Source organism: Pholcus phalangioides, unplaced genomic scaffold (assembly GCF_987345545.1).
Source record: "Pholcus phalangioides strain wild (caught in Gottingen) unplaced genomic scaffold, Ppha-v1.0 ptg000017l_1, whole genome shotgun sequence".
NCBI lineage: Eukaryota > Metazoa > Arthropoda > Arachnida > Araneae > Pholcidae > Pholcus > Pholcus phalangioides.
In genome coordinates this window covers 57,947,901-57,974,955 of record NW_028301610.1, presented here as the reverse complement: position 1 = coordinate 57,974,955, position 27,055 = coordinate 57,947,901, and the positions used below count along the sequence as shown (strand labels likewise).

At 34.3% G+C, this 27,055-nt stretch overlaps 1 protein-coding gene across 3 annotated transcripts in view; it reads left to right on the top strand.

Annotated features, from left to right (window-relative positions):
• The window catches only part of LOC149074165 (transmembrane protein 120A-like), a 117,701-nt gene that overhangs the window by 45,277 nt on the left and 45,369 nt on the right, over positions 1–27,055 (top strand). For all 3 annotated transcript variants that reach the window (XM_089246621.1, XM_089246622.1, XM_089246623.1), the window contains 2 exons: positions 3,889–3,981; positions 21,228–21,323. In XM_089246621.1, coding sequence (XP_089102747.1) covers positions 3,889–3,981; positions 21,228–21,323 — 189 coding nt within the window. The remainder of the gene's footprint in view (positions 1–3,888; positions 3,982–21,227; positions 21,324–27,055) is intronic.

The window sequence follows — 27,055 nt, the reverse complement described above, 5'->3', positions numbered from 1 at the left end:
TAACTGTATGTTAAAAATAATATTGAGCCCAGTACTGACCCTTGAGGTACTACTTGCTTCACTTTTCAAAAAGTACTAATTACTTTTTTGAATCACAAATGCTTGTTGTCTTTGATTATAGTGTGACTTGAACAGTGGCGTAGTCAGCTTTTGGTCAGTGGGGAGCGAAATTCGCAAAGGCACCTTTTTTTGTTCCTGCTTTAGGTACAAACTTAAAATTATGCATTAGTGGAAAGAACTTGAAACTTCAATTTAAAAAAATCAAATTAAATTTATTTTGTTTTCAGTTAATGCTATTTTTTAAATTAAATTTACTTTTCAATTGATTATTTTAATTTTTTTATTAATTTAAAAAACTTAAATTCTATTTTGTGTTTTGTGTACTTTTACAAATGCAAACACCAAAAACAACTGGAAACCTTCCCCCCCCCCCCCCCAAAAGGTGGTTGGAAAAAAATTTAGATTAAAATACAAAAAATGATAGGAGAATAAAATAAAAAGAAAAAAATATATTTTCTCTCTTTAAAATTATTCCAAGATATGAAAGTACAGAAAAATCATCATGGTTCCATTTATAATTGCTTTCATCATGTTACTCTTATTGTAAGCACATATCGCATGTACACTACTGCTGCTCAAATGTACATGTACCTCCAAGACATTTCTCTTGTAGAATTTCTAACAAAGTGGTGCATGCTAGATAGTTTTTTCTTATATTATGCATGACATATCTATGATGTCATAGTTATGCGTGGTTTGTGTTCGAGAAGTTTTGTGATCTGTTTTCCATATTATAAGTAAAACTGGCAGATGCCTGAAGTTTCGTGTCATGCAAATACCATGGTGAAAGCCTGCCTGCACTCTGTGGGAATACTTGTCAAATGAAAAATTGGTTAGCATTCATACCTCGAAATTGGAAAAACACTCACTCCAGTCAACCATCACTCAGCCACTAGTAGGGTTCAAACTGGAATCATCGTGACATGAGTCCATCATGATGCCTGCATGATCGCACGGTGGCTATCACATACTACTGGATTGCAGACTTACAAGCAGAGGGTGCCATGAATCCAAAAAAGTTTGGGAACCGCTGCTTTAAATGAATTGGTGTGTGCCGGGTCATATGTGTGCATGATGTATCTAAGTATGTCTAACGCATGCTTGAAATGCCATTGCTCATTTTCAGAATCAAAGTGAAAGTGGCAGGTGTATGAATCGATTGAAATAATTTGTATGTTTGATAGTCTACCAGCTTCCTTTGGAGAAACTGTTTGATGGGGAGTTTTTTGCTCGAAGTTGAAAAACTTAAGCAGACATTTTGTGCACAGTAAATCTATATTTATTTCTAGTGAAATAAATTCATGCAGTGTATTTTGTAAAAAATCAGAGAAGAATGAAAATATCGACTGACGAATGGTACAGACACTAGTGCAGGGGTTCTCAAACTTTTCCATCCGCAGTCCCCCCTTACCCTAATCAATGCTTATCTGGCTTCCCAGAGCAGTTTAACAAAGAATCTCTTTGATAAACCTTTGGGTTGCTCTGCAGTGCTCCAGAAAAAAGTTGGTGGCACATAGTTTGAGAAATACCTATGAAAGATATTTGTGGGAACTCTACCAAGAATGACCAATAGCAGGGGAGAAAAAGTAACGGCAAGAAGCAGGCAAGATTCTGTTCTCCTAATAAAGGTAGAAGCAGGCTGATCTGAACCTGCTTCCAGATGAAGAGCTTGAGAGCAATTTTCTCAAAAATGGTAATAAAAACCTCCACCTTTTTTTTTTCTTCTCTTAAAGGACTAGTACAAACCCAATCACTGTGAAACTAAAAGGTTTGTATATGATTGGAGATTTTTATTTTATTTTTCTCCCATCATTTAGTCAATGAAGGTAAAAAATGCAAAGTTCAATTTTTTTCAAGATCAAAAGTCATTCAGAAGAATAGGTGCCAATGTAGTCAAAATTTTGATTAGGGGAGCAATCACTCCCCCGCTCTCCCTCCTTCCCCCAGCTACGCCACTGCATATGAGGCTTTGCACCCGGGCGGCAGGTAAGCTTGAGCCGTCCCTGCAAATAATAAATGCTTTAGGGTTAAGTTAGCTTGTGAACACTAAAAAACAGCAATCACAATTGCAGAAGCAGTTTTCAGCAAAAAGCTGTTGAGACTTCATTTTTTCCTAATTTTGTCCTATATTTTCCGAATTTTTCCCTAACCTCGGACGTTCGCGTCATCAGGAGGTGTTGGTGAAACAAACATTGAGAAAAATAAACTCGTTACATCTGTCTTTTGCCCTGAAAATTTTACCAATTGACAACGGCTGTAAATCTTTATAAATTGCCAGTAATAATAATATATATACAAAGCGAGTAAGAGAAAGAAAAATATACATATATGAATTTTAAAAAAGAGTGGCAGCAATAATGGTACCATAAATGCTGATTTTTATAATTTATCAGTAAATATTGATAAATATTGGTGAGCTTGAGCCGTCCCTGCAAATAATAAATGCTTTAGGGTTAATTTATCAATATTTAATTATAATTTATCAATAAATATTGATATAAATATTGAATTAGTAAATTTATTAATAAATATTGATAAATTATAGAAATTGGTATTTAGCAATGAATATATTGCAATAACATTAAATGAATAAATAATAAGAATTACATCACACTATCAAACAAATACAGTGGAGCATGGTTAATTCGAACTTTAGATAATTTGAACTTTTACGAACTCCTCTTGAGTTTTCTGTCTAATGTTAAGATTACATGTTTAGCCCAAAACTTTTTTCAAATATTTTGCATCATTTGAAGTTGGAGGGGGAAAAAGTCTCAAATTTAGTACACAAACAAATATAGGCAGTTTGGAAAAATTAAAAAGGTGACTTTGCTTCGCTTGATCAAGTTGTTAAACAGTAAATCTTTAAAGACAAAGGTTAAAAAATTCTGATGTAATTTTGGCAAATGTGTTATTTAATAGACCGTAACTTCTGGTTTGAACTAACATTCTGTACTGAACTGATTCTTCTGCACTTCCAATGGCATACGCAAAGGAAGGGGTTCAATCCCCCTTCCCTGAGCTGAGCTTATACATTAAAAAGCCGGAAAAAAAACATTGGAAAGAAAACAAATTTAGCCTCCCTCCACACTTGAGAAAATACTGGATATCCACTTTCAGGAGAAAATACTGGTATTGTGACAATTAGATACTGGAACAAATATCAATTTTTTTTGTAGGCTCGGGCTTTACTGATATCCCTGAGCAGCTTGTCTTGCACTATTGTTTTCTGATTGGTGGATCACTGCTGTTAATGGTGGCAAATTAGAGATGGTTTATGAGCAAATCTTGGATATGCACCTTCAGAAAATTGAGACTTTTCCCTTCAACATCTGTAACAAAATGACAGTAACAACTGATCAAGTAAAAGTGACTCAGCATGTCTAAACCAATCAAATTCTTCAGACTTAAGAGACATCTGATCACCCAAAATTTGATGTTCTAGTATCCAATTGTTGTGGTACCAGTATTTTCTCCTGATAAAAAAAGTGCCAACCACTAGCGTTGGAGAAACTTTAAAGACAAACTCTCTCTCAAACCAACAACAGCCTGAAAAGCCATGTTCCATCAGATGAATAAATCTATTCTCCATAAAGTCATGGGGAAAAATTGTTGTCCTGCAATTCAAAAGTAGAATTAAAATAAATTATTCTATTCCATAGTTCAGCAATGTATTAGTGTCTGTTTCCGAGAAACTACTGTATAAAGTTTTTCACTTTTTCATTTCTAGATAAGCATATGCATAACTCTACTATTATGAAAAGTTTTAGACAGCAATTATTCAAAGGAAGTAAAGCAATTAATTATAGATAATTCTTTTTTTTTCAGATTGAAATACAAAGAACAATACGAGCTGTTCAAATTAACAGTCACCATAGTTATTTTGGCAGTTTCACTTTTGAATTTGGTATTATTATATAGGTAATGTAACTGTGTCTGTATGAATGTATACATTTTTTGGATCAAAAACAAGATTAGATGTAAATTGTGAGATTCCAAAGAAGTTTAAAGGCTATAATTATTATATTGTACTGTTGACCCTTGGTTTACAAACTTAATTTGTTCTTGAAATCTGTTCGTAAACCAAAATAATTTTTTGGGAATCAATGAAAATGCATAGAATCCAATAAAACCAATTCTATAGGAATCAATGTAAAATAAATTAATCCATTCCTGGGACCCTGAAGATTTCTTTTGGGCACTTTTACAACAGCTCCTGTATATAACGTAAAAACAAAGGGAAATTATTAAACTTACACTGAAAAAGTAACCATAATGTGTAAAAGAGATAAAATAAACGATGCCAATGCCATGTCTAGTTTTCATTGTCATCATCTATAATCTCAGTTTCAAAGCCTTCAAATTCTCTGCCTGTAGCACAATTTGGTCATAATATCCTCCAAACTAAGATCAAGAACCATTGTAATATAAAGACATTGGAATACTATTTCCAGAAGCCACTGACTGTTAGTTCGTTTTCTGTGAGATATTATTGCAAAAACATTTCTACTAAAATTTCTTAGGTTTATAGCTTCATAAAGTTAAAAATGACCTGCAGATCCATTGTCGGCATAAGAAAAGTCATATTTAGAGTTGGAAACTTAATTCTGATTGTATCTATTTTTTCAAAAAAAAAACTTGTGGAAAAAAAAAGAAAAATCACAAGTGGCTGCAGGCTTTTGAAATATACTTTCCATGGGATTTAGTCTGTTTTTTGTGTTTTAAAGTGCTTTGCTCTGGCTTGTGTATTCGTAAACCAAGACTAGTTTGTTTACCAAATCATTTGTTTTTTGTTTGCAAACCAAGATGTTTCTAAACCAAGAGTTGGCTTGTTAATCTATGTATGATATTACCGGATTTGTTTTAATCCAGAAAATATCTTCAATACTTGTTACTTAGTATTTGCAAGTGTTTAATTGTGAACAACTTAACCATTTTTACATTGCTCAGAGCCATTAGTTTCCAAACAAATATAACCAAGCAACACATTAAATCAATTTTTTTATTAACAAAAATGAAAAGATATATATAAAATTAGAAGAAAATAAAAAAAAGAAAAGAAATGGAACCCCCCCCCACACACACACACACAAATGAAGTCATTCTCAAGGGGGAACCCCCACATTGTCCCAAGAAGCAAAAATGTTTCTGATGATGGTAAGCCAAAGAAAGGTATAGAATTACCATCAGTTCCCCTGACATTTTTGCGAAAACAAGCTTGTTCTGGGGGTTTTCCCTTGAGAACAACCTCCTCATTGTTCCATTTATTTTATTGAACTTTTTCATTTTCTTCTAATTTTATAATTTCTAGTTATGTGTATACAGCTGCCTTGTTCACTATACTCTGGCTTTTGAAATGTTTGAATTTTGAATTTTTCAGCACATTTGGTTTTTAATTCAGTATTTCTTTCAGAATGTATGTTTTATATATATATACATACCCCCTTATATCATGTGTGTGTGATGGTGATTCATTAAAATCATTTAATTTGCAAACGTTTTACAATTTAGTTACATATATTTATATATATACCAATATAGTATATATACCCCTAGTCAAATCGTGTATGTTGGAGACAAAGGAAAAGTTCAATATAGTAGAACCTTGGTAAGCGTCAATGGTTTTTAATTTCACCCTGCTTATAACATCAGTTTCTGAAAATCTGAGCAGATATAATAAGAATTTTTCTTTGATAAACCTTCCACAATGCTCAAATCAAAAAATCGATAAACCTTCCACGTCATGCTCAAATCGAAAAAAACCACTTGCAACCTTGTGAGTCTTCTCAAAGTGCATGTATTAGCGTTCTGTTCTTTCAGAAGTATGACTCATACAGAGGGAAGACATTGTCTTCAGGGGTTTTCTTCTACTTTCATTCATTTCTTTTTTTTCTAAGTGCATAGTTACCAACTACTATGGATTTGGAAGAGTAGATCAACTTTACCCAAGAATATTAAGAAATCACCTGCAAATAAGGCAAATACACAAAAAATACAAAAACTCGTAATGCATTTTAACGCACAATGGGTGTTGCCATCAGAGGAAAATATATTTAACCAGTTATTACACTGACTGAGGATCCCACTTGGGTTGGATACCAAATCTTAACTCTCAGTTGCTCTGCATCAAAAAGTACATTGGTTCACTTCAAACGTCATGGTCAGAATGAAGCTGAGAGCCTGCGTGTAAGACTAATGCAGCACCCTGATTGAATGCTTACAAAATGGAACTACCCAATTGGGTTATTTGAATTTCCTTAGAATTTCCACTGGTAATAAATCTAAGCCATGGTGTTGCTATTGGTGGTATTGATTTATTGTCATTTACTACTATATATTTGAATATATGTGCTTTCATAGAAATATAAATCAGCTGTGGACTTTACTTTGTGAAAAACCCTCGTTTCCTGAAATTTAAATGCATGGCCCTCTTGCCAACAGTAAGTGGTAATGGGCGATTTTTCACATTCCTGATTCTTAACACAGCGAGCGTGCTCATTTAATCGTGCTTTTATGTGTCTCCTTGTCTGTCCTATTTAACCGAGGGCAATCACAACACGGAATGTAATAAATGCCCTATCGTTTATTCTGTGGTATATCTTTGGGGGCTTGAAACCTAAGTTTTTAATAGGAACATCTCTGGTTGTTAGGTTAAACATGTTGAGAAAATCGGTTCGATCTTTAGTGAGATTATTGGATCGCAGAGAGGTTTTGACTACATTTTCTTTGAGTGGCCTCTCAGTAATGGTTACTAAAGTGGTTCCTCATGATTGTTTCAAGAATTTTCTACTTATTTCATCAACAATTTTAGTGTTGAACCCCCTATCTTTTGCAATTGCTCTGATGGTTTCAAGTTCATGGTCTAATGTGTTCTATTCTGAACAGATGTTAAATGCTTGCGCTACATAAGTACGAAACAGTTTCTGTTGCATGGGACGACACTATGTAAAATGAGGTGGTAATGAGACAGAGAAAGGCTTATGATAGAGATTTGGAAATGTGATTTTTTTTTCGTTAAGTTACTAATACTTCCAAGAAAGTTCTTTGTTTATTTGAAATTCAGCTGTGAACTGAACGTGAGGGTCTATGTCATTCATAGCAAGTAACAATTGCTCTAAGTCATCTTTGAAACCTTCCCAAAGCATGAAAATATCAACCACGTATCTCCAATAAAATGAGAAGGGCACAACGTTCAATAACTTATTCTCAAACTCGTCCATATATATATCAAACAAAATCGGGGAGAAGGGATCTCTCCCTGATTTTGCAAAAGATGGGGGGAAGACTCAATACTAAAATCATTGGTAAAAATAAGTATAGAAAATTCTTGAAACCAGCACAAGGAACCACTTTGGTAAACATTGCCGAGTTTTCAGAGAGGCCGCACTCAAAGAAAGTGTAGTCATACCCTACGATCTAATAATCTTACTAAAGATCAAACCAATTCTCGAGAAGTTTAACCTAACAATCGTAGATGTTACTATTAAAAACTGAGGTTTCAAGCCCCCTGAAGATACAGAATAAACAATTGAGATAATAACAATAAACAATATAATATAAACAAATAAACAATATTATAATATAAACAAATAAACAATATTATAATATAAACAAATAAACAATATTATAATATAAACAAATAAACAATATTATAATATAAACAAATAAACAATATTATAATATAAACAAATAAACAATATTATAATATAAACAAATAAACAATATTATAATATAAACAAATAAACAATATTATAATATAAACAAATAAACAATATTATAATATAAACAAATAAACAATATGGGACAGAATAAACAATGGAGCATTTATTTGGTATCCAACTCAAGTGGGATTCTTGTTCAGCATGATTAGTGGTTTAATTTTTTTTTTTTTGCCCTGAAGATGACACCCATTGCGTGTCGAAATGCATAGGTGTTTTTGTATTTTTCGTGTATTTGCCTTATCCATTGGTGACTTCTTAATACTATGGATTGTCCCTAATTTTGTACGGATGACCACATTCAACTATGGAGCAACAATAGATACTCTCAATACTATGGAGAAATCGTTTTCCTTTCAAATATGTGCATGTCTTTTCTTTTTCCCCCCCAAAAAAACAATTTGGGTCCATAGGTGGAGATAGACCTGGACGTCTGGGGCATGATGATGATGATGATGTCAATTCATATATACATTAAATCAATTGGCTCCACCTTTGACGCTGGGTGGGGGGGGGGGGCAATGCCTCCCACTCACCCCCGTAACTCCGCCCATGTTTGGGTCATTGAGTTTCTTGTGGTATTTTACAAATTTTTTTTTTAATTGTGTCCTTTACCGCAATGATAAATTTGTATATACATGTAAGAGAGTTCGAGACAAGGTAAACTCGGACTATAAAAGTGTGATCAAATTGATATATCGTTCGCTATTAATACAAATACAAAGGCCACATCAGACAAAATGTTCAACGAGGTGGCTGAAGGAAGATGCCCATAAAAAAATATGGATATCAAATATAACTAAAATACACAGCAACCCACAATATAGGAGCATATACCATGGGGGAAAAACATAATATATTGCCCCCACAAAAAAGATTATGGTTGTCTTATTTTAAGTATGGATAGTTTCTTGATTTATCCTCTTATGCTTTTTAAACATGTCATTTTGTTGGAATAGCTTACCTTTGGGAGTCGTGATTTTTATTCAATGACAACCCTATTAAAGAAAAACTTCCTATGACACTACAACCTTGAGTTGTCCCTTGCATTATTATTGTCTATCCACTTCACTAATTGTCTTTTGATAATAATTTACAACAAAGCAAACAATCCGATGCTTATTAGAAGAAAAGTGTCCCTCAACCTAAATATGTTCAACAAAATCCTCGTAATTAGTAAGAATCAAACCCAAAATAGAATTATTCCTAGTAGCTTCTGATACCTGCTGATATAACAAATTATTGAGCACCAACTTAAAGTGGTGGTGGTGGAGTGGTCTTTTCGATTTTTATTTTCTTTCAGATATGTCCCATAGGGAAACAGACAGGACTCTTTAATATCAGTCATATCAATTTGTACTCATATCGACTGATATCTTGCACTAAATACCTTCTATTTTTCTCATTGCAATTTTTTTAACAATACACATGTACAAGTAATCCAAAAAAAAAACAACTGAAACGACGAAATAAACAATGTAAAAGGATCTGCTCTCGGATGGCAGTCATTCTCTTAGGAAGGAAGAAAAGACATTGTGATGATCATGGCTACTGAAGTATAATAAAGACTCCAGCATTTTGTGTGTGACCTGAGGGCTATAGCGTGGCCCCAGCTGTTCGTAAAAGGGCATAATGTCTGGATGAAATGAAAATTGGCATAAACAAATGTTGCATTCCACTGTGAAATTGCCTTTGGGTGCCAATAAAGTGCACAATCCCCCCACATCCTGGAACAGGGCCCATAGGCTGCGCTCTTTAGCAGATCCCCCTCTATAGTGAATTAATAGTATGAAAAAAACAAAAAATAACAAGAATGGTCTAGGCCTCAGGCCTGAAGCTCCGCCAGTCCCACTCTTGTGGGTGAACCATGATACAGCAACAGCTTTGCTGCAAGCTTTTCCACTTATAACGTTTTCCTGCTTAGTGTGACTCATTGTCCTGGTGCCAACTCTTATTGCTAACACTCGAGATTTCTCGTTTAAAGCACAAAAAGTAGGGTGCGAAATGACTGTTAAATGACATGTGTACTGAATCATGCAATTTCTCTCACAACCCTGTAATAACCTGTTCTCTCTCCCATTCCAAAAAAATCAAGGGGTTTCTCATTCTTCATTACTTGAATATACAGAGTTTCCCACAATCGCCTGACGGCTTTCAAAATGGGAATAACAAGAAAACAGGGACAGATATTAGTCATTCTTGTGGAATGTAAATGTGCGAAGTCAGAAATTTCAGCTATGTCATTCATGTTTCAAGGGATTGTATACTTATTAAAATTCAAAAAAAACTTTTTATATGGACAACCTGTGCCCAAAAACCATATTAGAAAGTTGTTGCCCTGTCTCTTCTGATGCCAACAAAGAAATTTCCATGTTTCTAAGTGCAATATTCGCAGAGATATCTGAATTTAAAAATCGTTAGTTTTTTCTGCTCCCCCCCCTCAACTTTCCTCCAATTTTTGAATTCAAATATCTCAGTAAATACTTAGAAACAAGGAAATTCTTATTAAACTGCTTTTGTTCTTTCTATTTTTATTTTCCCTATGCTACTTTTATATTGAAAGCTACATAATAAAAAATATATAATACAAAGATTGTGTAAAAAATTCTTTGAAAAGTTAATTTATTATTATACAATACTTTATTAGTCAGAAATGAGGAATACAGAAAAAAGGGGAGAAAAAATTACCAAGGAGCCGAATGGCCCTTACTGGCAATCACAATTTACAATTTTATATGAAAGTTATAAACATAAAAATAAATAAATAAACAGTAATTGACAGAACATGAGTGAACAGAAAGTAAAAAGAAAATAAAACAAAAAAAAAACTAAACACAATATAACATGATAGGTCATGGTGGCCGCAGGCATGTGGTGATAATATTTTGATTGTAAAAAAAAGGGGGGGGGGAAGAAGTTAATTTAAAAAAAAAAAAGTAAAGTAAGTCCAAATGTAGTAAGGGGGGAAAAAATTACCATTTTTTTCTTTTCATTTGAGGAAAAGATGAAATAGGTGGGAAATTCATCCTAAAAAAACTCTTCAATATTGTTTATTGAAAACAGGTAGCATTTATTTTTTTTTTAAACTAATAATTAAGTATTATTGTTAAGGAGTTGATCAGGCAAAGAGTTTTAGAATTTAGGGATAAGATATGAAAAATGTTTCTTACCAATCGTTTTATAGATTCTAGGGAGTAAATAGGTGGAGTTGATTCTTGCAGAAGAACGAAAGGTGTTCAAAGGTAAAGAATGTTGTTTTTTATATAAAATAACTATTGATTTAAAGAAATAGAGATGTCGATGAGGTAATATGTTTAGAGAATGGAAAAGTTGTAGTGACGGAGTACAATAATCATTGGTAATCAGTCTAATTATTCTTTTGTGCAAAGTGACCAAAGGATATAGGTTAGTAATGTAGTCACTACCCCAGGCGGAAAGACCATAAAGTAGTTGAGAGTGAAAAAATGAGTAGTACAGAACTAAAAGAAAAGAGGAATTGACATAAAATTTAAGGTAAAAAAATTTGTACAACAAATAACGAAGTTTGCTGTGAAGTTTTGTGATATGAGAATTCCATTTAAGGTTAGAGTCAACATGAACACTAAGATATTTGATAGAATGTACTTAAGAGGATTACAATGACAATCGTTAAGAGAGCAGTTAGAATCATGGAAAACAATAGTAGTAATATGTAGAGGGTTATTAAGCAATGAAAAATAGATGAATTTGGTTTTGGATACATTAATAGTTAATTTATTAGCTGAATACCTGTTGCGTACTTTAATTAAATCTTGGTTAATCATATTAGTCAACGTTTGGTCGTCTTTAGCGCTATAAATAATGACTGTATCATCAGCAAATGTTATTATGTTACCAACAATGTTAATGTTACAAAAGTCATTAATGAAAATGAGGAATAATAATGGGCCAAGAACAGAGCCTTGAGGGACTCAGTTAATAATTTTCATAATATTGCTATATTTGTCACCACACTTAACAAATTGGTATCTATTATTAAGGTAAGATCACAAAAGTTTAAGAGGAACACCTCTTATACCACAGAAACTAAGTTTTCCTATCAGGATTTCATGAGAGACGCTATCGAAAGCTTTTCTGATATCTAAGAAAATAGCAACTGTTTTGTAAGATTTATCAATATAGTATAGACAGTTGAAGTAAAATCTAGAAGAGCAGATTCTGTGTTTTTGTTAGGTAGGAATACATGTTGTTTGGGGGAGAAAAAGTTAGATTTAAGTAGAAAAGGAAGCAGTCGAGGTTTTATTATGGTTTCAAACAGCTTGGAAACAGAGTTAAGGATTGAAATAGGTCTGTAGTTATTGAGGTCGTTAGAATCACCAGATTTAAAAATTGGAATAACTGATGCAATTTTCAAACTATCCGGGAAAACACCTTCCGAAATGCAAGAATTGATAAGAGTAGACAGAGTGGAGACTGTGCAAAAAGGGAGAATTTTTAAAATAGAAGAGTTTAGAATACCAGAGGAAGTAGGTAGTTTTCGAATAATTTGAAGGATTTCGTGAGGGTTAGTAGGAGAGAAAAAAAATAGAATTTGGATTAAGAGAAAGAAAGAACTTGAAGTCAAAAAAGGTATAACACAATTAGAATGAGATATATTTATAAAATGTGAATTAAAATTATTAGCTAGTAGACAGAGGTTAGTTACAGAAGGCAATTTAGATTGTTTATCTTTAGTACCTGATAATTTATTGATAAATTTCCATTTCGAATCCAGGTTATTGCATCTGTGAAATTGTTGAGAATAATAATTTTGTTTGGTAATTTTTACCTTTAATTTGACATGGGAACTGTACTTTTATATGCAGATAAGATCAAATTATCAAATGGATATTTTTTGGATTTTAAATATAGCTTTTGCTTGATTTTAATCAGTTCATAAAGATCTCTCGTAAACCATTTATTAGGAATCATACGCGAATTAACCAAGCGACAACGGGAATGATTATTAACAATTGTTTCAAGGGAGAGAATAAAATCATCAAATGCCTTGCCCGGGTCATTTGAACGAGAATTAAAACTATGGTTAGAAAGATAGGAAGAAATAGCTGTATAATCGATAAATTTCACAGTAGGAGAATTCAATGTAGCCGTCAATCTAGGAGATGAAAATATAAACTTGCAAATAATGGGATAGTGATCACTTAAATCAGTAGTAAATACAGAAGAATAAATATTAGTAATGTTTTTTAAATTACGAATAAAAATGTGATCTAAACAGGTTTGCGATGATAGTCTGGTTACAACATTAATTAATGGTGATAGACCATGGCTGGAAAGCATATCAATGTAGTATTCAATATCGCTAGAATCAGAGCTTAATAAATCTATTTTAACATCTCCAAGAAAAATAACATTTTTGCATTTTACATTTCTCAATATTGCATCAAATTCATCGACAAAATTGTTAATTGAGTAAGAGTGAGATCTGTATAGACAGAGTAATTCAGTTAAAGATAAAACAATCACTTCTGCAGTAAGCATGGTTAATGAATTGTGAATAAAAAATGAACAGGGTTTATTTGTATACACAAAAATACCTCCAGGTCTATTATAGTCACGGCAACCAGATATTAAGTTAAAACCTGAAATTTTGTAAAAATCAACTTCATCAGTATAAACCCACACTTCAGACAAAACAAGAACGTCAATTTCGTTAATTATTAAATCTAGATATGATAAAAGTAAATTAAAATTTGATCTTACACTGCGAATATAAAAAATGTACAATATTGAGTATTTAAAAGGTTAGAATAATACATATTTTATAGATTTTCTTCTGTTATATCGAAATCAATTTTTGTGAAAATTTTTTACATTATATTCAAAAATGAACCACGTTTAAAATCAGTGACCAAAAATGCATCACAAACCTTCATGGTTTCCAAAACTTGGCATGTTCATGAGTTTCCAGACAATTTTTCAAAATTTCAATTCTACAGGTCTGAATAATCAAATTTATTATACTTAATTGATTCTAAATGCGAATTAACATGGGATTTACTGAGTTGTAATTATGTTTTATATTAGCATTAAAAAGGAAATGAGCAATAACTAATATATATTTTACTGTGGTCATTTGTTTCTATATTTCATTGCATATATTTTTTTATTGCGGTACGTGTAGTTTAACACAGTACCGTATTTCTTGGAATAATCACCACATTAACATTCGCGTCACTGTATCGGACAAAAAAGAAAGATCAATATATGAATAACATTTTGTTTATGAACTTAACATAAGGCCCGCTTCCGCCGCACATTTCTGTGATATAAAATTTATTAAATGCTTATTTTTAATTTCGGAAATACTTGCTAAATGCTTGTCAATTTTAAAAATGCTACTTGGTTAATTGACAGTTGAATATCATGTGATGCAGTAGACAGTGGTGGATTGAAGTTTTTCAAGGCTCCGGGAGCAAAAGAAAATATTAGGCCCTTTAAATTAGAAAAGAATGTGAAGTTTGTGTTTTTCAGGGCCCTTTAGAAGTTAAAGCCCCGATAGAAAATAGTTTGCCAGCTGTTAAATCCGCCTCTGGCAGTAGGCAAATCTCCTGGAAATTGTGTTTTTTGTAATGAAAATGAACATAAGCGCCACATTTCTCTCAGCGTAAGCACCGCCAGTCTCTAAAATCACGTTTTTCAAAATGTAGACAATGCGATGCTCATTCCATGAAATAAGGGGATTAACATAGCACTCCTAAAATACTGTATACATGTAAAAGGCCCTATATATTCATTTTCGTTAATATCAAGATAACGTTATTAATTTGCTGTGATTTCGTTACACTATGCACATAGGTATAGAACATCAAGTCCTATTTCAATAAATAACAGAGATATTCACTTTAAAAACACTTTAAACGGCTCTCTTGTAAAATTTCCCCCTTTGCACATGGTACCAATTATCTCCGATATGCAGAAATAGTTCAAACTGCAAATGTAAAATGTAAACTGTTCACCTGTCGTGTTTGTTACTCATCCCAAAAGCAAGTAAGGCAGGACAATAAAAATATTGCAGAGAAAATGTGATTTAATTGTTATCGCTGTATTTAGACCAGGGTGAGTCAACTTCATGTGATTTTGCAACCAAAATGAAACAAATACAATAACCATTCCTTTATTACTTTAATTTCTTAAATGACCACTATCTCAAACTTTTTTAAATTTATCAATGTATCATATAAAAAAAATGTGAGTCTTACGCCCTAATTGAATACAAGTATCACAGAGGATTTCAAATTACCTAAGATTGAATTGTGGTGATTGTTCATAAATTATCATTAAAGAAAACTCTCGCAAAATACAAACTGTATTTTCGCCAGGGAAGTGTAAAATGAAGAGCTTTTTTCCATTTTGTTGGTAATCCTGCGTTTATAACAGAATGTAGTTTTGTAATACTGTATACAATTCATTAAAATGTGGGTTCTGCCAAGCTCCACATTTGTCCCCACCTTTTTTCTCAGAAAAACGTCACATGAGGAGAGCTGTCCTTGGGACCAGTAAACGGAATCGCATGACCCACTTACCATTCTGTAGTATGATTGCTTTATATTCCAATTAGTCAATTAGTGACTGCAAATGGATGTTGTTCTGGATTGACCAGCTTCATCCTATTCGATTCCCAAACAAGTTAAAAAAAATTGTATTGTAATCGAATTTATCCATTTAATTTATAGCCACTTAACACTGTTTTTATCCCCCCAGATGGTCAACCATAGCCCAAAGACGCTCACTAAAGCCCTGACCGGTGCCAATAAAAGGATCTTTGTTGCAGAAGATTCTTTCTCTTATGGCGGGCATCGTTAAATTCAGTAGAATGTTATGTCTTTTTACTTTCAAAGAGAGCCGAAATTGTACTATTGAAATGTTCTTTGTTGTCAGCTGGGACGGGTGCAGCAGCCTCCAGTCATAGAAAGAACCCCCCTTTTTTTTTCTTCCTGACCACTGAACCAACACCCTCCAAAGAAGATTACCCCCCTCCCCCTTCTTTAGGGGATGTCAGCTGAACTCGTCTTTTTTCCAACACCTTCAGAAATCTGAAATGAGTGCTGCTTTGCTTTGCTGGACGCCTATTCACCCTCCCACCTCTACTTGTGACAATACTATTTGGAAAGGCAGTGAATAACACCGTAAATAGGAAGGTTATACAATCATATATTTTTTTATTTGAACGACAGTGTGTGTGACAAAACAAAAACAAAAAATAAACTATATGGTTTCATAATTATATATTATTTACTATAGAATTGACACATGGCACTTCCACATGTTTACGAAACATGAATTAAAAAAAGTTTTTCTCTTCCCCTCTTTCTGTACTCCAAAATTCGCCGCCCTGGGCTATAGTCCTTTCAGCCTCCCTGTAAATACACTACTATGAATTTTTGGAAACCATACCTACAGAGGGACATAAACTTGGTTGAAGGAGTTCAGAGAAGAGCTAAATTTTCTAACACTGTTGACATTTTTAAAAAGAAATACAATAAACCTGTTGGGGTAAATTGAGGGGTATATCAAGGAGATACAACCATAAATATTTTTATGGGCATTATACAATATTTTATCATGTATATATAGTTTCTGTTTTTATAATTTCATTTTATTTGGGTTGCTGTATCTTAGCAACATATAACATCCATATTTGTTATGGGCATCTTTTTCTCAACTTCCTCGTTCAGCATTTTGCCAGTTGTGCCCTTGTATTTGATACCCAGATAATTGAAATCCCCTTAAAGTTCTTGAACTTTTTGTGTCACAAATCAATTTTTAGAAGAAAACTTACAAACCACTAATTTTGATCACACGAGTTGGTGCCGTGTATATCTTATGGTGAATGTTATCAACTGCTATAGTTTGTCTGTAGTTTCTATGGTTAAACTTACTGAACTACAGAGTTATTGAAAAAAATGTTTTTTATACATTTGATAAATGCAAATAAATCTAAGAGGATCGTAAATGTGTTGGAAAAACTTTTTTTTAGTTTCTACCAACTTTTTCTTACCAGAGAAAAATCCGCCGAAAGGTTTCGGCTCGCAAAAGGAGATAAAAATCCAGCTGGCTTTACCCTAAGAATTTAAAAAATAATAATGGTGTCACATAATAGCTGTTTTGGCTTGATATTGGAGAGGGAGAAAAAATTTCCAGTTCACCTTGATTCATGCATACTTGTTAAACAGCTGTTTTTCCTTCCTTGTGGGATGGACTTGATGGGGAGAGAAAGGTTGTAACAGTGTAGAGTACAAAAGCCCCTGGTCTGCTCCTGAAGTCATCGTGTGGGATGAGTGCAAGTGTCTTAATCTATTGCCAAAAAACAGCTACTTGAAGCAGTCAATTCTTGTATTATGGGAAGGGTGTTTTCCCTGGGACAATTTGCACCCCATAATGGTTTACATGAAAGTATTCTGATGGTTCTTTGGGAAGGGGTAATAAAAACATACATTGGCTTTTGCTTTTTTTTTCTCCACCTATGTACCAAGATGCAGCTGCAGCCACTGTTCAAGATCCACAAGACCAGGAGTCTCTCTGATGTGCTGAGGGAACGGGTTGTAGGAGAGGGAGAAATAAATATAATTAGTCTGTCTTTTGCTCTTTTTTTTCCTCCACCCACACAGCAACAGGGTGCTACTGTACAGCCACTGTACGAGATCCCAGAGGAGCAGGGATGCAAGTCCCTCTGATTTACTGATGCCTTGGGATGATATGAGGACAACGTCATGCTATGGGGCATCATCAATAATGTTGAGGAGGCAAAAGCAGTAAAAAGTACTTCTATATATAGACCCTCTCCTTACACAAAAATAGTTTGTACCCATTAAAAGTGTGTTAATGGATAAACTGAAGATGAAAACATGTTATCAGAAAACTTTTCAGTGAATTCGAATTGCAGACACATAAAAGTGCTTGCTTTAAAGAACGTCATCAGTACTTGATAAACATGGATTTTTCCATTCAACTAAAAATTTGTACATATTTCTCTTATTTTATTTTATATGGATTGAATTGTTGGCGTACGCAAAGGAGGGTTTTGGGGTTCTAACACCCCCCCCCCCCCAAGCGAAGATTATAATGTTATTTTGCAGGAAAAAACTTTAAAAAATCCTCACTGAGAAGAAAAATATTTAACCCCCCTTGTGTGTGTGTGTGAGAGAGAAAATTCTGCGTACGCCTATGAATTGAATAACATAAAACTGGAAATCAACTGGATCTTGATCAACTATATTTTAAGCAAGTTGCAAAAGGGAATTTTTAAGTTCTACCTGTTCCTATTTTGTTTTGAGATTTCATGAGTTGGATTTAGCAGGTGAATAAACTTGATCATTAAGAAAACTGTTAATTAAGGCAAATGAAAACCAGATTGTATTACTAAGCTTATTGTTAATTAAGTTAATGAATCAAATATTTTATATTTATCAACATAACTCTCCTGCTTATAGTAGGGAAGGTGTCATACTGAAAAAGCAATATAAATAATGTTGCTTTTCAGTATGACACTCCATTGAATTTAAATAACGAAAAAAATGCAATACGTATTTTAGAATGATTTAACGATATTTTTGGCATTCAAAAAGAAATTGAGAAAAATATTAGAATTCGCAAAAAAAAGTTAGTGGGGAGGGGGATGTTGAATGACAACTCCCCCCCCCCCCCCCCCCCGGTCGGTCAATATGCATTGCTACTGACAGTCTCCATTCAAATGTTGGCTAGTGTGCAGTGAACATCGCTAAATGTGATCAATCAGGACTCTAGGTTGCTGATAATAATAACTGATTGATAACTATATCCAGAAAAATCCTGGTGGTTTGTACTAATGGGACACATTGCCATTGTACTATGGGACAACTGTTTTTTCCCACATGATTGGTTTCAAAATATGAAATTGTGCCATTTTTTTATATTGTTGTAAAACAGGATTTTTTCCTTTTAAGAAGCAAATTGAATTTTTTTTTCAGGTCAGAAATTGTGAGGAGCTAGAATAGAGCTGTCTAATTTTTATCACAAATTACAATAATTTTTATAACGTAAGGTGCGTTCCTGAATTCCTTTGTGAAAGTTTTTTAACCAAGGAACTGTGAATGTGTTGTCAGTTAGAAGGAACTTACCAAGAAAGGCCTTTTTGTTTTTACCTTACACATGCCTTCACTACAGGAAAAACTGGTTTAGAAGATGAATAGGTTTTTTAAATACTGGTTTTCCAACAATACATTATTCTTATCTACTTCCTCAATTGTCTTTTGATAATTTGCAAAATTTTCGAGAAGGAGCTCATCAAAATCATTAATATGAATTTTGCGACAGGATATTTTAACTGAATTGAAAGGAATACAGTAACAAGCTCACAATCAAAGCAGATACCAGAGCATGACAGTGAACAAATAACAAGTGTTTTAATATCGGAACTTTTGAATCTGGAAATATGAAAGTATAAGGAATATGCAAATTCTCTGACCTCAAAGTACACTATGGTCAGTACAGTGGGTCTGAACCCAGTTTCATTTGCACTGATAGTGCATGGTCGAGCTCGCAGAACTTGTTCCTGAAAGAATGTATTTTGTTGGTGCCGTAGGAGATTTGATTGAAAGAAGACGGGGTTGAGGGGTCTAGGTTTGGTAGACATTCATATATACAATATACAACCCACAAGGGTGCATGCAGGGTGGGATTGCATTGAATAATCATGAATTACTAAGGGATACAGTGACCTCAAAAAGTTTTTGGAAAAAGCGTGGCTCATGTGGCCTGAGCCCCTAGGTTTTAGTGCCTTTAAGGAGATGTATTTAAATGAAATTTCTCTCTCAATTAAAATTTGAAAAAATATATAAAAATTTTTTTAAGTGATTTATTTTCTTGGATTATGATTATGTTGTCCCATGGGGTAGCCCCCCCCCCCCAATGACAAAGCTGAGAGTCATGCCAATGTTGGCATGTATGGAAGTGATCCATATTCAACATGCCTGGAGGTGTGGGGAGCAGACAGTACCTGATTGGCTTTCTGGATGGAAATCCAATTTGAACTTGATAAGCAAGCCAAATGGTGTGAGCTCAAATATATCATTGTAAATAAAATCTGTGCTGTACATTCATGATTGTACGCAAGATGTCCACCAAGCAAAAAAGAAATGAAAATTGTTCTTTGAGGAAAAAAGAAAATTGTAAAAAAGATATTTTGTAAATTTTTGATTTAATTTAAAAGATTTTTAAAATTGTTCAAAGCTGCTTTTTCAAAACGATGTGGCATTTTCCTAGAACAGCTTTAAACCCTATGTATAGGACAATTAGAAAAGTTGGTTCATAGTGTGAAGCCTTCAGAGAAGTAATCATGCATAACAGATTTTTTTTGAACAACACCATGTATCATAAGTTCTAAAGATTTAAAAATATATATATTCTAAATTAAATATATAATGATTTTGAGACAAATTGATAGCTTCTTTGTTATTTTAAAAAGTAAAAGAAAATCCATTTCTTCATAAATGCTAGACTAACCTGCCAGGGCCTAGGATTTTTCCCACCCCTCAACTTTAAAATTTTATAAATTTATAACAATGTTCTTTGTTCCCACCTAAATTTTGCCACCCGGGGTAGTTGCCCTCCCTGCTCCCTTCTAGTTCCGGCCCTGTAACCTGCTATTTCTATTTGCAAAATGAATTTTGATAGTGAATTTTCTTATATGTACGTTACCAGAGCGCAAATTTACTTGTAAAATCATACTTACTCATTATTAAGTCATCCCACTTATAAAGTCCCTTCTGTTCTGTCTCTAGAGGTGATGCTGTATTGTGGTCTTACTGTATATTTAAAGTATGATAAATTGATGACTTCATCTACATTCAAATGTTGAATAAAAGAGCTGTTCTTTATAATAAACTATGTGAAATATTCTTATGTGTACCATAACAGGGTGTGGTTTGACAAAAGGTTACTGTATGTGAAGCAAAAAAATATTCTACAGAAGGGAGAAACTCCGGAAATTCATGATTTACATTTGACACAATTGGACTTAGTTTCATTCTTTTTATTATTTACATAGAATCTGAAACTTTATTTCTGTAGAAGTTCAAAACCATCTTATCAATACCACAAAAACATTTGCTTACTGTTCTGATTCATCAATTTTTTTTTAATAAGTAATTTTATCATATCCTTTCTCTGAATAAGTGGCAATTTTTAAAAATATCACTTTATTAATCGACATTTGCTTAAGTTAATTGCGCTTTTCTGAAAATTTTGATAGTTTTCCTAGAAAACTCAATATATTGTAAGTGCTGTATACAAATAAAATTATTTTCATTATGGAAAGTTAATGTGCATATTATTGACATTTTATATGCTATTGAATGAATATTAAGTTTTTCAAATATTGTGGTGCTTTTGAAAAAACTGAAATCTATTATAGTTTTATTTTATTTATAGTGGATATTCCGCAGATGTTTTGCTACATTTCTTGTTTGTGTGGTACTATTGCACTCTCACTATTCGGGAAAGCATTTTGAAAGTTAATGGTTCACGGCAAGTAGAAATTTTGTATGGATTAATCTGAATTGCGGTCAGTATTAATATATTAATATTAGTATTCTTTATCTATTTGTATAAAGCTTTTCAAAAAAAAAGGTTAAGAACATTGAGATAGCATAATATGAAATTCTAATTATCTAGAAGAGGCATGAATATTGACCTAACAAAATTTACAACTCAAAAATGTTTTCTTTTACCAAGAAACCAATTACACCTAACTAACTCCTTACCAAACTATCTTAACCCTTACAGCTGCAGTCCTGAGATATCTATTCAAACTTGATCTGCTTTATTTCAGTCACCTCAAAATATCTGCAATTCTTAAAATGCTTTTATTTTAGCATTGACAAGCCCAAATAGGCATTGAAGTTGTTTTTACAGTCAAACATGTTTTTTCCATTTTTCCCTCCACCTCCAATCGATCAACTACCAGTAGCCAGTGGACAGAGTCAGCTTTTGTTCAAAGCTAGATGGAAGAAGGGAAGAGAAAGAAGACTGTTTTTTCCCCTTTCTTCCAGCACAGTAAAGAGATTCTGACTATATATTCAGCATAAATATAGTCAGCCTTCGGTATTTGCAGATTTCATATTCATGGTTTTTGTTATTCACAGTCTGTTTCCCCAGTTTTCTGGAATACAAAGATGCAGTGTCAATTCTTGTGTTGGAACAAAATATAAATTGTACTTGTTAAACAAACATTGAAAAACCCCTTAAAGGTTTTTCTGGTGCTTCAGAAGATATTTATACAAGACTGTTGTTTTTAAATATTTCCAAAAGTGTGAAAAATTTGCAAAAAAAATGTGAAATATTGACAAAGGTTAACTTCATTGTTGTTCGCTATTATTATGGCATCGTGTCTACAGTGAACTATATCAAGAAATAAGAACTTAAAATTTGATCAGCCATTGCTGTAGCTACTATGTAGCTCTCCTTGGAGATCACCATGTCTCTCATGTAGAAAAGTGCTGCAATAACACCATAGCCGTCATTATTTAATCTGCAAATCTGTGAAGTACTGATGAAAAGAATAAGTTGCATCTCCTAATATTTGGTATGAACAATGAGAAAGCTTGGACTATGAAAAATTTTTTTCTGGATCATTGATGTAAAGGTAAAATAAATTAAAGAATTAATTAACAGCAATTCAGAAATTGACAGAGGAGAGCTTAATCGCGCTGACTGCTTCTGAAATTCCAGCAATACATTTATGAAGGTGATCAAGATTCAGAATTAGAAGACAACTTCATTATGAGCAACATAGCAAAGGCTTCATAAGTTTAAATCAAATACAAATACAAATACAACGCCACAACAGGCAAATTGCCCAACGAGGTGGCTGACTTAAGAACATCATGGATCCCCGAGCCCCTACCTACTACTGCTACACCACGCATGCACCCCCCCCCCCACCGGAACCCCCCAACGAATCGGTACATGCGGGAATGTGCGTGTACGTGTAGTGCAACCTGACGTAAAGTTTTTGTTTCTGTGTAATGCTTGTTATGTGTAGTTCTGTCATCTGCCCCCAGTTTTACTAACTATGAGTGAAGTGTTATGATTGAATGATTTATCGTTGTAGGACTGTTGCTCTCTGTGGCGAGACTTTTTAACGGGGAGATCGGCTCGCATTTGCGCCTTGAAGTTGGGAACCACAGAAAACCAACTTCAGCCGACCACCACTGTGGGGTTCGAACCCGGATCCTCGCATCACGAGTCCGGCATTATAACCACTCGACCACCACAGCGGCTAAACATCATCAACCCATCACCCATCGGTGATGGGTTGTTTCCTTGAAATAGACCCATCTGTCTGGTACGTTTTTCACATGTAGAAAAATTGGTAAAGGAAGCCTTGTTACTATACTCTAGCAAATTAACTGGAATTTAGAAGCAATGATTAACAGATGTTGTATCCAGAAAATATTGCTTTCAATCACTGGACCCCCTTCTACTTCTTCCACACCAAGCAGATACTGTAAAAATGAGATGTGTCAAGAACAAAATTTTAGGGTTTTGGTTATTTGCTGATTTTCTGTATTTGCCATCACCCCTGGAACGTAACTTCTGTGAATACGGAGGGACGACTGTAATATGAAAAGATTCTTTTCCCAAAAAAATATCTTCCTAAAAAGCCACACACTTCATGGCAGGTGTCTTTGTATTATAGTGAGGCAAATAAAAGCAATTGGTGGAATTAATTTTCTTGGTTTCATGTTGGGGGAAGCATTTATCAGCTCAGAATCACAAAAAAAAATTATTTCTTGAAAATAGGTGGCAATTTGCAGAAGGTTTAGTAATTTACAATGTGGCAGTTATAATGCGGATCAGAAAAAATTGTAAAATCGATGATATAACCGCCTCCAGGGTTCGGTCCTCTTGCCATTGTTATTTTTAATTTATATAAACAATCTACCTAATTCCATCAATTGCCACATCAGACTCATGATTGTGTTATTTACCAAACCATACCTAGGGTTTCCGAATTCCTGAGATTTTGAAGCCATCAGGAATGGGAAATTGAATTCCCAGAGAATTCTCTGGAATTCCCGAAATCACTTATTCACAAAGAAACCCCATTTACACTACTCCTTCTGTTTATGCAACGTTATTTTCTATCTCGATTACTCTACACTTTTTAAACTTAAAATATTTCATTTATGTGCCATATAACTTCAATTACACAATGTTTTCACAACATGAATCCCAAATTTGATATTTCATTAATAATATCATTATAAATATTAATGATCCATGCAGTTAAATGTAGAAGGTGTACAATGCTTTGTGTTAAAGTGTGAACTGACACTCGTGCTTGTGTGATAGACTCTCCTGGAGGAGATCCTAGCACCAGGTCTCCAAAATTTCATTGCAGTTTGGCCAGGATCCGAAAAACTTAAACAATTTCCTATTTTTTTTGTTGCAGATTAAATTAAATTTACGCAGCATGAAACTTTTTCTCTGATTTTCCGAAAGTTAGCAAAGAAAAAAAAAATGCCTGTGTGACCTTTTGTAGTTTGAATTATGACTTGCCTATGCCGCACTAAGATGGCTACATTCCAATTGTGTTGATCTCATGCTTACACATCACTCTTAATCATTACTGATAAATATAATAATTCATATCCACTATAACACATAATAAGCATTCACGAATTATGCTTTTTAAATTGCGTTTAAACGTTTGAGATTTGTAGCGTCAACTGCATAAAGTTATCTTTCCCCCTCTTGCACATCACATTTTTTTAACACTAGAACCGCGGAACTTTTGGTGTACCTGGAACCGCAGACTGGGTCCAATTGACCCAAACTGTGAAGAAACTGTGTTCCGTAACAAACACCAGTATTTTTTCGGTTCCTGAGTTCTTCCAATACTTATTCAACATTGTCAGACTGAAAAGACATCATGAAAAGTCACAAAATTTTTCTATCATCTGCACTTAAGTTTTCGAGATCAATTAGAATAAAGTTTGATTTGGGTCAAATTGACCCACTCCATGGTTCTAGTGGTAAAAGTGGATCGTGGTCAATGGTCATCCCACTTAAAAGAAAAAAGGCAAACACACACAATCCCGCAATCACTCTTTTATTTTCCTGTAGGATTGCTCAAAAAACAGGGTCAATTGTGAACGAAAAACTTTCCCAGGGAAGGAGACACCAATTGTGTGTGTGTGGGCATCGTAAAGCTATAAAACTTCCTCTCTCAGTCACTTGCAGGTGGTCAGGCGAAAAGGACAAAAATGATAACTTTATAAGTATTGAGAGGTTGCAGAGAGAGGAAAGGCAAGAAAGTATTGGTGGGTATTACGCAATTCTCCATGGAAAAGGGGAGCCCTAAACTAAAGGGGGTGCTGATGAGTGAGGAAAATATATTAGGTATTATACATGTTGACTTTAGAATTTTGACATTAGAATAGCAGAGACCTTCAGCCTTTTTCCAGAAATGGATGGACCTCACACATACAATAATTGGTATAGCCATTGACATGCTGTAACACATTTATAAATCATAATGCCTGGAATCGTAACACCATGTCCTTTTTTCAGATCTTATTTCCTCATGTTTCCACTTCCCCAAAACAGTATAGGATTTCATAGTGGGCCAGGGTTGCTGGTACAGTTACACAAACTGGAAGCCCCTCTCCACGTTTTCTTTCTCCAGCCCCCATATCTTTTTGCCAAGAAATGCTAGGCTATAAGGTAAAGAAAATTAAATTTTAAACAAATATTTTCCCATTGATTGATTTTTTTTAAAAATCTTTTATACACTCGTGCAAAATTGAGAGAATTTGCTCATTGTGTCTATTTTCACAAAAAGTACTGAACCAAAGGTACTAATAATGGCACCGAAGAAGTATGCAAATATTCAGTGTTGAATACGTAAGTGTACACGTGCGTGTGGGTGGAGCTGTGACCACGTAGAGGATGATAAGGGCACAAGGCGTTTTCCACGATCTGCGTGCTCGTACTCCTCGATGACATTCGCTGTGTTTCTCGCAAGTGTTTGGTAAGTTTTATAAACTATCAAGTAAAATGTGTAGCCACAAACGTATGGATGACAAAATGAGATGGAGAATCATCTGTAGATTGGCGGCAGGGCAATCACAAGTGCAGGTGGCTACAGAGCTCGATATCATGCCCAGTGTCATCTGCAGTTTGTGGAAACAGTTTCAGGACACCAGACCCATATCGAGAAGACCTGGACAAGGTCGTCAAAGAGCTGCGACAACTAATAAGGATCTTTATTTGTCACTTTCAGTGCTGCGCCACAGGACTGCTACAGCATCACAGCTCTCATGTGAGATGTATGATGCCACTGGAACTCGAGTTTCATGGTTTACTGTTGCCTGACGGCTTCATACCAGAAGACCCACTGTTTGCATCCCGTTAACTGCAGCATACAAGAGAGCGTGTTTAGCATGGTGCAGACAATATCAGCCTTGGACCAGACTTCAGTGGAGCACTGTGCTCTTCACAGATGAGTCAAGATTCAGCCTGGACACCGATTCTCGACGTACACTTATCTGGAGAGAGCCTGGTACCCGATACCATCCTTCCCACATCAGGGAAATGGACCACTATGGTGATGGAGGCATCATGGTCTGGGCAGGCATCCTGTTGGACGGTCGCACACCCCTCCATGTGTTTGGCAGAGGGTCTGTGAGACTGCTAGGAAGTATGGAGGCAAGATCTTGGAGTCCTACGTTCAACTTTTCAGGGGTGCATTTGGCCCTCGGTTCCTGTTCATAGAAACAGCGCTCGTCTACATCGGGCTCATCTTGTCAACGATTATCTGGAAAGTGAGAAAATACAAATACAATGCCACAACAGGCAAAATGCCCAACGAGGTGGCTGAGAAAAAGATGTCCATCAAAATATGGATGTCATATATTTCCAAAAAAAAATATAGTAACCCAATTAAAAATGCATTTAACAAAAATCATAATATTTTTGGCGTATGGATTGGCCAGCCAGATCTCCTGACCTAAACCCTATAGAACATGTCTGGGATGCTCTTGGGAGAGCAATTGCATCTCACCATCCCCCTCCGAGAACCATCCCTGAAATTTTAATTAAGGGTACTTTGTACGCGTCAAAAATTTCTATAAATGTCTTTTCTCAGCATACCAAAAAAAACAAAAATACTTTTCTTCTTTATATTCTAGTTTTTATATGCTTTATATTCATTGCCCAAAAACTGGATTATAACTTATTTATATATATGTTTT